We start from the raw sequence: 16,702 nt of genomic DNA, 5'->3' as shown, positions 1-16,702 counted from the left end.
GATGAAATTCTTGCTTTTCTAATTCTTTAATTTAACAGCTACCCTGACCTTCGGCAAATAGCAATGCCAATAATAAGAAAACTATTAGATCTACCACAAGATTTATATGATGAGATATTTGCCAAAATCTCCACCATAATATTAGAAGATATATCATTAAATATATGAGGAAAAATGGGATGGCATACCTTACCCAACAAGAAAAAGCTAGTTCATTTTAAGAAATTGAGGAAATCTGCCTCTAAAATAGTAAGACTCTGGGAGGTAGGAAAACCAGGTGCAAAATACGATGCATAAAGCTTAGCAATAGTAAGAAACAGTTGCTGAACCATCCTGTCAGAAGGACACTGATGTTCGCAGAGGTTACTGACGTGTGTAATGAGGCCATCTACAATATAAGAAAGTTACTCTCAAGTTGTGACAGAAATTGTTTCTATAGAAGAAGTAGTGAATAATTGAGCCTCTACAGATTAGGCTTAGAAAAACTAAAAACTATTAAATAGGGAAAGCAAAGGCAAAGAAAGATACCTCATTTGCTTAAGGACCAGTGATACCTGCATACCTGGATTTACAAGAAAATAAAATTATTAGAATTCCACAGGCTGAAGAAAATGGAAAGAAATACCCATTTATTGAGTGAATTCAATCGTTTCAGAATTATAAAGTAAACTAGACTACAAAACACATTGCTGTAATATGGAAATTTCAAACTTCACCACCACAAGGGTTGAAAAACTAACAGTATATAATTAATGACTGGAAAATTTTGCAGGAGTTCATATAAGGGAGATTGTATTTTTTATAATATAGGGCAAATCTTTACTGGAGTTTCCAGCACTTTCATGATAGCAGGAAAATTTACGGCGATAATGAAGACAAATCAACAGCTTCTGGTGAATTAGAGAACAAGAAAGGTATTTTCCCTAAAGGTCAAACATACCGAACATTACCTAACCTATCCTAGGCTTTCCCAGGTTACAGATTACCCTCTTTCCTGTTGTTGAATTGATTGCTTAAAACTATCTCCCGAACCAGTTAGACATAAAGAAAATATTTCCTAGAGTCTTCAAAAAAATAGTGAGGTTCGAATCTTGACACTGAAGAAAGTTATTAATTTAATCAAGAAACTTAGTTGGACTTCATAAAAATTCACGATGAATTTATGACCTTTTTTCTATTTTTCATGTTTCAAAATTTATACAGAGCACCAATAACTTTCATTTTATATATAACATAAACATACATACACACACACACACACATATATATATATATATATATATATATATATATATATATATATATATATATATATATATATATATATAGAGAGAGAGAGAGAGAGAGAGAGAGAGAGAGAGAGAGAGAGAGATATATATATAGAGAGAGATAGAGAGAGAGAAAGCGAGATTCGCTAATATATATAAACATATAAAAGTATTATTTATAATATATACATATATATATATGTATATATAAATTTACACCATATATATATATATAGACACACACACACACACACACATATATATATATATATATATATATATATATATATATATATATATATATATATATATATATATATATATATTTATATATATATATATATATATATATATATATATATATATATATATATATATATATATATATATGACCTTATAGCTATATCAGTACTGCCTTGGCCTGTCACTTAATAGGCCGATGTATATTCCTCGGTACGAGTAAAAATTTATGTATATATATAGATATGTGTGTATATATATATATATATATATATATATATATATATATATATATATATATATATATATATATATATATGTACAGTAATATACTATATATGCATATGTGTTCCCGACTTTTTATCTACTTTCTCGAGGAGGTCAACGGGAATGACCAGAAGAAGTTTATCGAGTCTCAAACAATAAGTGAAATTAATACTGATTAAAAAGCAAATTTTATACAAATGAAAGACAACTAATAGGACTCAAAACATGCAAATTATCTATCAAGTACTTCAGAGTAATGCAGATCAAAGAAGAGTTCATTATGTCATGAAGGTAGGGTGCCCCCCTTTAGGATACTGTAAAGTTCGTACATCAACAATCGATAAAATTTATATATAGTTTATCGTGATAATGATGTAGGCTTAGTTCCATGGAAAAGAATAAATATTATATTAAGATATGATCTGCCAATAACTTGAGACTATTTTATTTTCCCAAGAAAAAGTTAACCTTAAACTAGAAGTACAGAAAATATGTATATCATCTGTTGAGTTGATATCCATTTTACAATAAAAGCATAAGAACGCTTCATCCTTGCTTGGGATTTAAATATCTCACAAAAACTGGTATTTGATTTATGCAAATTTCATTTCATACTTTCGTTCGGGAAACATTATAAAAGATGTATATCAATTTTTTTTTTTTAATTATTAGAAAGGATGTAAATGTTGGTTAAAATAGGTTTTGCTAAACAAAAATAAAAACGTCATTGTCGCAAAAGACTGTGACTCCTGTCTTTCTTACTGAGCCTCACCTTTCCCCTACCCTTACTTTGATTCTACATTATTGATACCTTACTATCATGTCTAGCAGCAAGCTCTGCTCAGCCTCACACTTCAAATTTATTTATTTTTTTTTACATATAATATTTTCCTATCTCAATCTATATCATGGTATGATCCTATTTACATTTTAGTCTTCTGTAAAAGACAACTATTGAGATGGTTTTGTCTGTCCATCCGCACTTTTCTGTCCACCCTCAGATCTTTAAAACTACTGAGGATAGAGGGCTGCAAATTGGTATGTTGATCATCCACCCTCCAGTCATCAAGCATACCATATTGCAGACCCTCTAGCCTCAATAGTTTTTATTTTATTTAAGGTTAAAGTTAGCGATGGTCGTGCCTCTGGCAACGCTGTAAGACAGGTCACCACCAGACCATGGCTGAAAGTTTCACGGGCCGCGGCTTATACAGCATTATACCGAGACCACCGAAAGATAGATCTATTCTCGGTGGCCTTGATTATACGCTGTACAGAAAACTCGATTGCGCCGAAGAAACTTCGGCGCATTTTTTACTTGTTTTTTGTCGTAACTGCTGAAATTTTCAGTCTGGGGAAAACCTAAGAAAATAAAGAGAGAGAGAGAGAGAGAGAGAGAGGAGAGAGAGAGAGAGGAGGGAGAGAGGGAGAGAGAGAGAAATGGTGTGGTATTTGGTGAAGTAAATATTCGTGACAATGAATGGTTAAAATGTCATGTGATTAACGGATCGTGTAAGAAAAACAACTTTTTACACGAGGCCGACTTCCTCGGACGTTTCTATTTCATGACCTCATTGAATAAGGTAATAGACAAGGATCCGAAGATCAGTATAAAAGGCCCAAAGTTGATGGTCAGAGACTCAGTTCCTTCACTGATCCTCCGTCGAGCAGATCTCTCACTAAAACATGGTAAGGTTCAAACCTGAAAATTTTTCCTAAAGGGAATACATCAAGATAACAGCTAGACTAAAGGTGGCTTTCATGTTAAAATGGCATGATATTTAATGTTAAGAATGCAAAGCTCTGCAGATTTTGCATATTAAAGCCATTATTGAATTTTACATAAAATTTAGTCAGTATTTTAGAGGTTTTAACGAAATTTAGCTGACCACAAATGTACGGAATCACTGGATGATATATATTGAAACCAAACTTCTCATATTTAAGTTCTCCCTAAAAATCACCTAAAAGTAATTTTCTTTAAAAAACTTTAGAAATAATTTTATCCATTCCCTAACATACACGAGACTTACGAATGTTGAAACGATGGAGAAGTTACTAACAGAATATCGAAAGAGAAAAACACTTTAATGCATATTAATCACAGAGCAGCAATGAAAAATCCTTGATATTCTCTGCTTAGAATAAAATATAAAATCCAATTTTCTAATTTCAGCAGAAACTCCTGATGATCACCTTGTTAGCCTCATTGGTGGCCATGTGCTACGCAGGAGGAATTAAGGGTGGATTCGGAGGAGGAGGCTTTGGAGGAGCAGGCTTTGGAGGTGGCTCCTTCGGTGGGGGCCACGGAGGTGGCCTTGGAGGTGGATCCTTCGGTGGCCGACCCCATGGAGGAGGTGGATTTGGTGGTAGTTTGGGAGGGGAGGTGGAGGTTCCTTTGGAGGACACGGAGGCTCCGTTGGAGGTGGTTCCTTTGGAGGACACGGCGGCTCTTTCGGAGGTGGATTCCCCGGTGGTCGTCGTCCATATGGAAAATAGATATCCATCAACTACCAATGCTGAATAAATTGCAATTTACATTTACACTTTTCCTTTATCCCTGATCAAGTGGCGAAACGTAATGAAATAATTCATCATATGACAAGTGGACGGAAACGCTTAAAATAATGGAAGCTTCTCGGAAAGTATAAAGGCCTGAAACAATTGGGAAATAAAAGAAATTAGTCTTTGTTGATGAAATTCTTTCTTTTCTAATTCTTTAATTCAACAACTACTCTGACCTTCGGCAAACAGCAATGCCAATAATAAGAAAACTATTAGATCTACCACAAGATTTATATGATGAGGCATTTGCCAAACTCTTTTACCATAATATTAGAAGATATATCATTAAATATATGAGGAAAAATGGGATGGCAAACCTTACCCAACAAGAAAAAACCAGTTGATTGGAAGAAATTGAGTAAATCCGCCTTTGAAATAGTAAGACTCTGGGAGGTAGGAAAACCAGGTGCAAATTACGATGCATAAAGCTTAGCAGTAGAAAGAAACAGCTAATGAACTGTCCTGTCAAAAGGACACTGAGGTTCGCAGAGGTTACTGACGTGTGTCATGAGGCCATCTACAGTATAAGAAAGTTACTCGCAAGTTGTGACAGAAATTGTATCTGTAGAAAAGGTGGAGAATAACTGGTCCTCTATAGGCTAGGCTTAGAAAAACTAACAACGATTGAATTAGGAGAGCAAAGGCAAAAAAGGATAGCTCATTTGCTTAAGGGCCAGTGATACCTGAATACCTGGATTTATAAGAAAAGAAAACTATTAGAATTCCACAGGCTGAAGACAATAGAAAGAAATACCCATTTATTGAGTGAATTCAATCGTTTCAGAATTATAAAGTAAATTAGACTTTATAAAACACATTGCTGCAATATAGAAATTTCAAGTTTCACCATCACAAGGATTGAAAAACTAATAGGACATAATTAATGGCTGGAAAATTTACAGGAGTTCATATAAGCTATCTTTCGTTTGTCACTTCAGATAAGGGGAAAGTTTCTACACAAACCTTATATGAATAAGAGGCAGACCAATAGAAGGAAGCTGAGAGAAGATACAGAACTGAGTTCCAGCCGTGGTTAAGGTAGATTCTTTTTTTATAATACAGTACAAATCTTTACTGAAGTTTCCAGCACTTTTACGAGATCAGGAAAATTTACGGCGAAAAATAATAGAGACAAAATTAACAGCTTTTGATAAATTAGAAAACAAGAAAGGTATTTTCCTTAAAGGTCAAACATGCCGAACATTACCTAACCTATGTTAGACTTTTTCGGGTTACAGATTACACCAATTCCTATTGTTTAATTGATTGCTTAAAGCTATCTACCGTACCAGTTAGACATAAAGAAAATATTTCCTAGAGTCTTCAAAACAATAGTGAGGTTCAAATCTTGATAGGGAAGAAAGTTATTAATTTAATCAAGAAACTTAGTTGGACTTCATGAAAATCACGATGAATTTAGGACCTTTTTCTATTTTTCATGTTTCGAAATTTATACACAGCACCAATAACTTTCATTTTATATATACCATAAACATATTACACACACACACAAACATATATATACATATATATATATATATATATATATATATATATATATATATATATATATATATATATATGTGTATATATAATATATATATATATATATATATATATATATATATGTGTGTGTTATATATATATATATATATATATATATATTATGGATATATATATATATATACAAATATATATATATATATATATATATATATATATATATATATATATATATATATATATATATATATATATATATATATATATATATATATATATATATATATATATATATATATATATGTTTTTGTATGTGTATGGATGTATATATACCTATATATATATATATATATATATATATATATATATATATATATATATATATAGATAGATACACACACACAGATATATATATACATACATAGATATATATATATATATATATATATATATAGAGAGAGAGAGAGAGAGAGAGAGAATAATGAAACATAGAGAAATATTAGAGAGAAACGAGATTATAATAATGTAAACATATGAAATATATATAAATATATATATATATATATATATATATATATATATATATATATATATATATATATATATATATATATATATATATATATATATATATATATATATATATATATATATATATATATATATATATATATATATATATATATATATATATATATATATATATATATATATATATATATAATATATATATATATATATATATATATATATATATATATATATATATAATATATATATATATATATATATATATATAATATATTTATATATATATATATATATATATATATATATATATATATATATATGACCATGGTAGTTGTATCGGTGCCTCATTGACCTGTCACTTGGGAGACCTATGTTCGTTCCCGGTACGAGTCAGAAATTTATATATATACATATATATACATGTAGGTATGTATGTATGCATGTATGTATTCCCTACTTTTTACCTCCTTTCTCCAGTAGGTCAACGGAAACGACCTGGAGAAAGTTTATCGAGTCTCAAGCAAGAAGTGAAATTAATACTGATTAAGAAGCAAGTTTTATTCAAATGAAAGGCAACTACGTGCAAATTATCTATGAAGTACTTCAGAGTAATGCAGATCAAAGAAGAGAGTTCATTATGTAATGAAGAAGTGCCCCCTTGAGGATACTGTAAAGTTCGTACATGAACTATCGATGAAATTTATACATACAGTAGTTTATTGTGATAATGATATAGGCTCAGTTCCATGGAAAAGAATGAACATTCTATTAGGATATGATCTGAAAATAACTTTCGACTATTTTATTTTCCCAAGATAAAAGTTAACCTTAAACTAGAAGTCACAGAAAATATGTATATTATCTGTGGAGTTGATATCCATTTTACAATAAAAGCATAAGAACGCTTTGTCCTTCCTTGGGGTTTAATTATCTCACAAACACTGGTATTTGATTTATGCAAATTTCATTTCGTACTCTTATTCGGCAAAGATTATAAAAGATATATATCAATTTTTTAAAAATTCTTGGAAAGGATGTAAATGTTGGTGAAAATAGGGTTTTGCTAAACAAAAATAAAAACGTCATTGTCACAAAAGACTGAGCCTCAGTCTCTTATTGAGCCTCACCTTTCCCCTACCCTAACTTTGATTCTACATTATTGATGCCTTACTATCATGTCTAGCAGCAAGTTCTGTTCAGCCTCACACTTCAGATCTATTGTTTTTTTTTTTTTTTTTTTTTATATAATATCATTTTCCTATCTGAATGTGTATCATGGTATGATCTTATTTACGTTTTAGTTTTCTGTAAAAGACAACTATTGAGATGGTTTTGTCTGTCAGTCCGCACTTTTCTGTCAACCCTCAGATCTTTAAAACTACTGAGGATAGAGGGCTGCAAATTGGTATGTTGATCATCCACCCTCCAATCATCAAGCATTCCAAATTGCAGACCCTCTAGCCTCAATAGTTTTTATTTTATTTAAGGATAAAGTTAGCGATGATCGTGCTTCTGGTAACGCTATAAGACAGGTCACCACCAGACCATGGCTGAAAGTTTCACGGGCCGCGGTTCATACAGCAATATACCGAGACCACCGAAAGATATATTTATTCTCGGTGGCCTTGATTATACGCTGTACAGAAAACTCGATTGCGCCGAAGAAACTTCGGCGCATTTTTTACTTGTTTTTTGTCGTAACTGCTGAAATTTTTATTCTGGGGAAAACCTAAGAAAATTAAAGAGAGAGAGAGAGGAATGGTGGGGGAATTGGTGAAGTAAATATTCGTGACAATGAATGGTTAAAATGTCATGTGATTAACGGATCACGTCTGAAAAACAGCTTTTTACACGAGGCCGACTTCCTCGGACGTTTCTGTTTCATGACGTCATTGAATAAAGTAATAGACAAGGATCCGAAGATCAGTATAAAAGGCCCAAAGTTGATGGTCAGAGACGCAGTTCCTTCACTGATCCTCCGTCGAGCAGATCTCTCACTAAAACATGGTAAGGTTCAAACCTGAACATTTTTCCTAAAGGGAATACATCAAGATAACAGCTAGACTAAAGGTGGCTTTCATGTTAAAATGGCATTTGATATTTAATGTTAAGAATGCAAAGCTCTGCAGATTTTGCATATTAAAGCCATTATTGAATTTCATATAAAATTTAGTCAGTATTCTAAAGGTTTTAACGAAATTTAGCTGACCACAAATGTACGGAATCACTGGATGATATATATTGAAACCATAGTTCTCATAATTAAGTTCTCCCTAAAAATCACCTAAAAGTAATTTTCTTTAAAAACTTTAGAAATAATTTTATCCATTCCCTAACTTACACGAGACTTACGAATGTTGAAATGATGGAGAAATTACTAACAGAATATCGAAAGAGAAAAGCACTTTAATACATATTAATCACAGAGCAGCAATGAAAAATCCTTGATATTCTCTGCTTAAAATAAAATATAAAATCCAGTTTTCTAATTTCAGCAGAAACTCCTGATGATCACCTTGTTAGCCTCATTGGTGGCCATGTGCTACGCAGGAGGAATTAAGGGTGGATTTGGAGGAGGAGGCTTTGGAGGAGCAGGCTTTGGAGGTGGTTCCTTCGGTGGGGGCCATGGAGGCGGCCTTGGAGGTGGATCCTTCGGTGGCCGACCCCATGGAGGAGGTGGATTTGGTGGTAGTTCCTTGGGAGGCGGCCTTGGAGGTGGTTCCTTTGGAGGACACGGAGGCTCCTTTGGAGGTGGTTCCTTTGGAGGACACGGCGGCTCTTTCGGAGGTGGATTCCCCGGTGGTCGTCGTCCATATGGAAAATAGATATCCATCAACTACCAATGCTGAATAAATTGCAATTTACATTTACACTTTTCCGTTATCCCTGATCGAGTGGCGAACCGTAATGAAATAATTCATCATATGACAAGTGGACGGAAACGCTTAAAATAATGGAAGCTCCTCGGACAATATAAAGGGCTGAAACAATAGGGAAATAAAAGTAAAGTTAGTCTTTGTTAATGAAATTCTTTCTTTTCTAATTCTTTAATCTAAGAGCTACTCTGACCTTTGGCAAACAGCAATGCCAATAATAAGAAAACTATTAGATCTACCACAAGATTTATATGATGAGGTATTTGCCAAACTCTTTCACCATAATATTTGAAGATATATCATTAAATATATGAGGAAAAATGGGATGGCAAACCTTACCCAACAAGAAAAAACCAGTTCATTAGAAGAAATTGAGGAAATCTGCCTCTGAAATAGTAAGACTCTGGGAGGTAGGAAAACCAGGTGCAAATTACGATGCATAAAGCTTAGCAATAGAAAGAATCAGCTAATGAACTGTCCTGTCAGAAGGACACTGAGGTTCGCAGAGGTTACTGACGTGTGTAATGAGGCCATCTACAGTATAAGAAAGTTACTCTCAAGTTGTGACAGAAATTGTATCTATAGAAGAGGTAGAGAATAATTGGGCCTCTACAGATTAGGCTTAGAAAAACTAAAAACTATTAAATAGGGAAAGCAAAGGCAAAGAAAGATAGGTCCTTTGCTTAAGGGCCAGTGATATCTGCATACCTGGGTTTATAAGAAAATAAAATTTTTAGAATTCCACAAGCTGAAGAAAATGGAAAGAAATACCCATTTATTGTGTGAATTCAATCGTTTCAGAATTATAAAGTAAACTAGACTTTACAAAAACACATTTTTGCAATATGGAAATTTCAAACTTCACCAATACAAGGATTGAAAAACTAACAGTATATAATTAATGGCTGGAAAATTTCGCAGGATTTCATATAAGCTTCCTTTCGTTTGTCGCTTCAGAGAAGGGGAAATTTTCTACACAAAGCGAATATGAAGAAGAGACAGGCCAATAGAACAAAACTGAGAGAAGATACAGAACTGAGTTCCAGCCGTGGTTAAGGTAGATTCTTTTTATAACAGTGCAAGTCTGTACTGAAGTCTCCAGCACTTTCATGATAACAGGAAAATTTACGGCGAAAAATAATAAAGACAAAATCAATAGCTTTTGATGAATTAGAGATAAAGAAAGGCATTTATTTTCCCTAAAGGTCAAACATTCCGAACACGGGGGAAGCAAATCCACAGTTATGTATATGTAGATAAATTTAAAGATAAATCAATATACAGTAGATAGCATTCGGGAACTTGTTCGTTCCCCTTTTCAATGAGATTGAAAAGAGGAACCGAACAAGTTCCCGAAAGCTATCTATATTGATTTATCTTTAAATTTATGCACATATGCATAACTGCGGATTTGCTTCTCCATTTTAAGACTCATGATATTATGAGCATTTTTTAATTCCGATCATTACCTAACCAATCTTAGACTTTCTCGGGTTGCAGATTACCCCCTTTTCTCTTGTTTAATTGATTGCTTAAAGCTATCTCCCATACCAGTTAGACATAAAGAAAATATTTCCTAGAGTCTTCAAAACAATGATGAGGTTCGAATCTTGACACGGAAGACAGTTATTAATTTAATCAATAAACTTTGTTGGACTTCATGGAAATTCACGATGAATTTATGACCTTTTTCTATTTTTCATGTTTCGAAAGTTATACAGAGCACCAATAACTTTCATTTTATATGTACCATAAACATACACACACACACACACATATACACACACATAATATACATATATATATATATATATATATATATATATATATATATATATATATATATATATATATATATATATATATATATGTATGTATGTGTGTGTTTTAATTGTGTATGTATGTATATATACCTATATAATATATATACACAAACACACAACATACATAAATATATATATTTTTCATGTTTCGAAATTATACAGAGCACCAATAACTTTCATTTTATATATACAATAAAACACACATATATATGTGTGTAATTTTTTTTTCTGTGTATGTATGTATATATACCTATATATATATATATATATATATATATATATATATATATATATATATATATATATATATATATATATATATATATAAAAACACACAGTGAGCTTCGCTAATAATGTAAACATATAAAAATTATTATTAACATATAAAGCTGTAATATATATATATATATATATATATATATATATATATATATATATATATATATATATATATATATATAAATTTATATATATAAATTTATACATATATATATATCTGTAGATATATATATGACCATGGTAGTTGTATCGGTGCCGCCTTGGCCTGTCACTTGGGAGACCGATGTTCATTCCCGGTATGAGTCAGAAATTTATATATATATATATATATATATATATATATATATATATATATATATATATATATATATATATATATATATATATATATATATATATATATGTATGTATGTATGTATGTGTTGTGGTGTAGAATACATAGGGAAATTAGATAGCAAAAAAGAGATTCAAAAAAGAGAGAGAGATATAGAAAAGAGAAAAAGTTAGGAGAGAGAAGGCGAGAGAAGTAAGAATAAAGAGAGAGGCAAAGAACAGTGATAACGCCCAAAAGCTGTTGTTGTTATCAGGACTCCAATACGCTGATTGAGGCAGGATGTTTGCATGAACCATAAGCAGTATATCGTATTGAAATCATAAAAACAGTCGTATAAGTGAGAAATAATGGCCTCACGATTAAGCTAACCAATTCATGAGTCAGCACAGCCTAAATGCTTACAACAGCTGGTTCTATAACCCTGCCTTCTCAGAGAGGCGTTTTCATGGAAATTCCAGGAAATTGGGGGCTGGACAAAGTGATGTACTTCTACAACCTCCAATCAAACATACTAGGGAGGGGTCTTTCACACACCCTCCTAAGATCACCTCCAATCAAGTCCTCTAAGGAGAGATTTGAATCACACCCACTACAGTCCTTCCAATAAGCTACTTGAAGGGGAGGCCTTGCTGATTAATCCTTCCAATAAGGCTAGAAGGAGGTGGAGATTGCAGATAACAAGAAACTCAGGGGTTCAACAGGCTGGAGAATGCCAGGAGACGGGAGTTCAGAACTCAGTTTCCCCATAAAGACTGAGCCAGTTTACAGCTCCAGAGTGATTCGTTTCTATCATTGTAACTTGTTAATTTTGTACTGATCCTTAATACTAAGTACTAATTAAAGTGAAGAAATTACCGATCTCGTCTCTATACACCTTTCTGAGAGATATCAATACTTAAATTAATTAAAATAAAGAAGATAGCACATCATCGGTGAAGCGAGGCTGAGGGACATATTTAGAAGAAACCAAGGTAAAAAGTGAAAGACTAAAAATCATACAAAACAGAAAGAGGAGAAGAAGATCTCCTTTACAAAAATTGGATCCAGAAGGTGAGATGAAACAAACGAACATTAATGAAATTATCAGTGCAATTATTTAAGTTACAGTCAAACGAAATTCTACAAAACGAACTTAGATTTTTTTTACAACGACGAGCAAAATATATCTGAAGGAATAAAAACACTCCAGCGAACAAAAGTTATGAGAAGAAATAGCAGCTTACAAGAAAAGGTCAAGTGTGAATAAATACAGTACTAGTGCGTCCCGAAGCAAAAACATTTAGAACTGTTACCGTCAACGAATTGAGCAAGACGCCGACAGCGATAATAAGCCCAGTGTTTGCGACATTTCAACGAAGTGATTGAAAAACAACGAAGAGAACTTTCAACAAGATTCTGAAGGGGGAAAACCACAGCGAAAAACAACGCAGACATAGTGAGATTTTTTTTACGTGGATATGGCGGCGAAAAACTCACCACGGAAGGCGCAACATTTAGCGATATCACGATATCAACAAAACAACAACAGTAAGTTGGCGAGAAATGAAATTACTGTCTGCTCTCTCTTCATAAGTAAATAAATGAAGATATATATTTTTTTATTTGCATCTTTTAATAAGATTGAAATTTAAGAAAACTCTCTCTAGTGAATAAAATTCCTTTTGCATAAATACCAGCATTACTCTCTCTATAATAATTAATTATCTTGTAAATAATTTAGATAGGGAATTAGTTTTTTTTTTCTTCACTCGGCTGGTGATGATTATTTGAGAAGTTATATATATATTTGTGTACTTATTGCGATGAATTTTTATGATGTGATGCCCAATTTCATATAAGAATTTCTTTTCAGTATTGAAAAAGGTTTTATTTGTGCACTTGAACTCAATAGAGAATTTAATTTTTTTTATTTGTGACAATTTGACAAATTGTTTTAATTTTGGTACAATATAAAAAAATTTTTTATGATTGATGTACTCTGATTGAATAATTTTTTTGTGTGTGTGGACATGCAACGAGTGTTTAACGAATTACTGAACACTGTTAGACATTCACATTACGATTTAAGACCGTCGACAATTAGACGAAGTCGAATTTCAAGACTAAATTCCCACTCCGCTGTAGTGCAAGGAAACACTAACAATAATAACACAAATAACCAGAACCAAAATAATTTTAATCATTCTAATACTACTAACAATAATAATAATAGTAACGATACTAATAATACTCGCACCTTACAATTTTTTTTACCATGAATCAGGCGGCCGTCATAACAACCGCCACACGCTTCTGTGGACAGTGGATGATTCCAATCCTGACAAAAGTCGACTCGAATCCAATACTGTGAATAATTGGCTAGCAGATGCAGATAGTCGTATAATTTCAGGGGGAATAACAGATGAAAGAGCTAAAATAAAAGAAACCTTGTTGCTCGTCAGCTCAGAACATGGAGACGCACATAAAACTTTGAATTCCACAAGTTTTAGCAAACTTAATAACCATGTAGAATTTAAACAAATTTGTTTATCACTCTGGGAACCAGTAAATAAGAAAAGTAGGGAATGCATACATGCATACATGTATGCATTCCCTACTTTTTACCTCCTTTCTCCAGTAGGTCAACGGAGACGACCAGAAGAAAGTTTATCGAGTCTCAAGCAAGAAGTGAAATTAATACTGATTAAGAAGCAAATTTTATTCAAATGAAAGGCAACTACGTGCAAATTATCTATGAAGTACTTCAGAGTAATGCAGATCAAAGAAGAGAGTTCATTATGTAATGAAGAGGGTGCCCCCCTTGAGGATACTGTAAAGTTCGTGCATGAACTATCGATGAAATTTATACATACAGTAGTTTATTGTGATAATGATATAGGCTCAGTTCCATGGAAAAGAATGAATATTATATTAGGATATAATCTGACCATAACTTGAGACTATTTTATTTTCCCAAGAAAATAGTTAACCTTAAACTAGAAGTCACGGAATATATGTATATCATCTGTGGAGTTGATATCCATTTTACAATAAAAGCATAAGAACGCCTTGTCCTTGCTTGGGATTGAAATATCTCACAAACACTGGTATTTGATTTATGCAAATTTCATTTCATACTTTCGTTCGGCAAACATTATAAAAGATGTATATCAATTTTTTAGAAATTCTTGGAAAGGATGTGAATATTGGTGAAAATAGGGTTTTGCTAAACAAAAATAAAAACGTCATTGTCACAAAAGACTGTGCCTCAGTCTTTCTTACTGAGCCTCACCTTTCCCCTACCTCAACTTTGATTCTAAATTATCGATACCTTACTATCATGTCTAGCAGCAAGATCTGTTGAGCCTAACACTTCAAGTTTTTTTTTTTTTTTTTTTTACATATAATATTTTCCTATCCGAATGTGTATCATGGTATGATCCTATTTACGTTTTAGTTTTCTGTAAAAGACAACTATTGAGATGGTTTTGTCTGTCAGTCCGCACTTTTTCTGTCAACCCTCAGATCTCAAAAACTAATGAGGCTAGAGGGCTGCAAATTGGTATGTTGATCATCCACCTTCCAATCGGCAAGCATACCAAATTGCAGACACTCTAGCCTCAACAGTTTTTATTTTATTTAAGGTTAAAGTTAGCGATGATCGTGCTTCTGGCAACGCTAAGAGACAGGTCACCACCAGACCACGGCTGAAAGTTTCACGGGCCGCGGTTCATACAGCAATATACCGAGACCACCGAAAGATAGATCTATTCTCGGTGGCCTTGATTATACGCTGTACAGAAAACTCGACTCGCCGAAGAAACTTCGGCGCATTTTTAATTGTTTTTTGTCGTAACTGCTGGAATTTTTAGTCTGGGGAAAACCTAAGAAAATAAAAGAGAGAGAGAGAGAGAGAGAGAGAGAGAGAGAGAGAGAGAGAGAGAGAGAGGAATGGTGGGGGATTTGGTGAAGTAAATATTCGTGACAATGAATGGTTAAATGTCATGTGATTAACGGATCACGTCCGAAAACAACTTTTTACACGAGGCCGACTTCCTCGGACGTTTCTATTTCATGACGTCATTGAATAAGGTAATAGACAAGGATCCGAAGATCAGTATAAAAGGCCCAAAGTTGATGGTCAGAGACGCAGTTCCTTCACTGATCCTCCGTCGAGCAGATCTCTCACTAAAACATGGTAAGGTTCAAACCTGAACATTTTTCCTAAAGGGAATACATCAAGATAACAGCTAGACTAAAGGTGGCTTTCATGTTAAAATGGCATTTGATATTTAATGTTAAGAATGCAAAGCTCTGCAGATTTTGCATATTAAAGCCATTATTGAATTTTATATAAAATCTAGTCATTATTCTAAAGGTTTTAACGAAATTTAGCTGACCACAAATGTACGGAATCACTGGATGATATATATTGAAACCATAGTTCTCATATTTAAGTTCTCCCTAAAAATCACCTAAAAGTAATTTTCTTTAAAAACTTTAGAAATAATTTTATCCATTCCCTAACTTACACGAGACTTACGAATGTTGAAATGATGGAGAAATTACTAACAGAATATCGAAAGAGAAAACCACTTTAATGCATATTAATCACAGAGTAGCAATGAAAAATCCTTGATATTCTCTGCTTAAAATAAAATATGAAATCCAATTTTCTAATTTCAGCAGAAACTCCTGATGATCACCTTGTTAGCCTCATTGGTGGCCATGTGCTACGCAGGAGGAATTAAGGGTGGATTTGGAGGAGGAGGCTTTGGAGGAGCAGGCTTCGGAGGTGGTTCCTTCGGTGGGGGTCATGGAGGCGGCCTTGGAGGTGGATCCTTCGGTGGCCTACCCCATGGAGGAGGTGGATTTGGGGGTAGTTCCTTGGGAGGCGGCCTTGGAGGTGGTTCCTTTGGAGGACACGGCGGCTCTTTCGGAGGTGGATTCCCCGGTGGTCGTCGTCCATATGGAAAATAGATATCCATCAACTACCAATGCTGAATAAATTGCAATTTACATTTACACTTTTCCGTT

General features: G+C 33.0%; 2 protein-coding genes across 4 annotated transcripts in view; both read left to right on the top strand.

Annotated features, from left to right (window-relative positions):
- LOC136837470 (acanthoscurrin-1-like) overlaps positions 1-4,465 on the top strand; it is a 5,566-nt gene extending 1,101 nt beyond the window's left edge. The window contains exon 3 of the mRNA XM_067102253.1: positions 4,216-4,465. Coding sequence (XP_066958354.1) covers positions 4,216-4,274 — 59 coding nt within the window. The 3' untranslated portion in view covers positions 4,275-4,465. The remainder of the gene's footprint in view (positions 1-4,215) is intronic.
- A 3,844-nt stretch (positions 4,466-8,309) lies between these two features.
- Positions 8,310-16,686, top strand: LOC136837725 (acanthoscurrin-1-like). 3 transcript variants are annotated; one of them, XR_010852734.1, is made up of 3 exons: positions 8,310-8,381; positions 8,870-9,089; positions 16,560-16,686. XR_010852734.1 is itself a non-coding variant. In XM_067102624.1 (2 exons), the coding sequence occupies exons 1-2, from the start codon at positions 8,379-8,381 to the stop codon at positions 9,197-9,199; spliced, it is 333 nt and encodes a 110-aa protein (XP_066958725.1). In that variant the 5' UTR covers positions 8,310-8,378; the 3' UTR covers positions 9,200-9,240. The 3 variants fall into 3 exon arrangements, 2 of the variants coding, with proteins under 2 accessions (XP_066958725.1, XP_066958726.1); XM_067102624.1 differs by lacking the exon at positions 16,560-16,686 and having other exon boundaries at positions 8,870-9,240; XM_067102625.1 differs by lacking the exon at positions 16,560-16,686 and having other exon boundaries at positions 8,326-8,381; positions 8,873-9,240.
- Positions 16,687-16,702: the final 16 nt, after the last annotated feature.

Source organism: Macrobrachium rosenbergii, chromosome 59 (genome assembly GCF_040412425.1).
Source record: "Macrobrachium rosenbergii isolate ZJJX-2024 chromosome 59, ASM4041242v1, whole genome shotgun sequence".
NCBI classification, from domain to species: Eukaryota; Metazoa; Arthropoda; class Malacostraca; order Decapoda; family Palaemonidae; genus Macrobrachium; species Macrobrachium rosenbergii.
The sequence above is the reverse complement of the archived record's forward strand: the minus strand, read 5'-3'. Positions and strand labels throughout refer to the sequence as shown.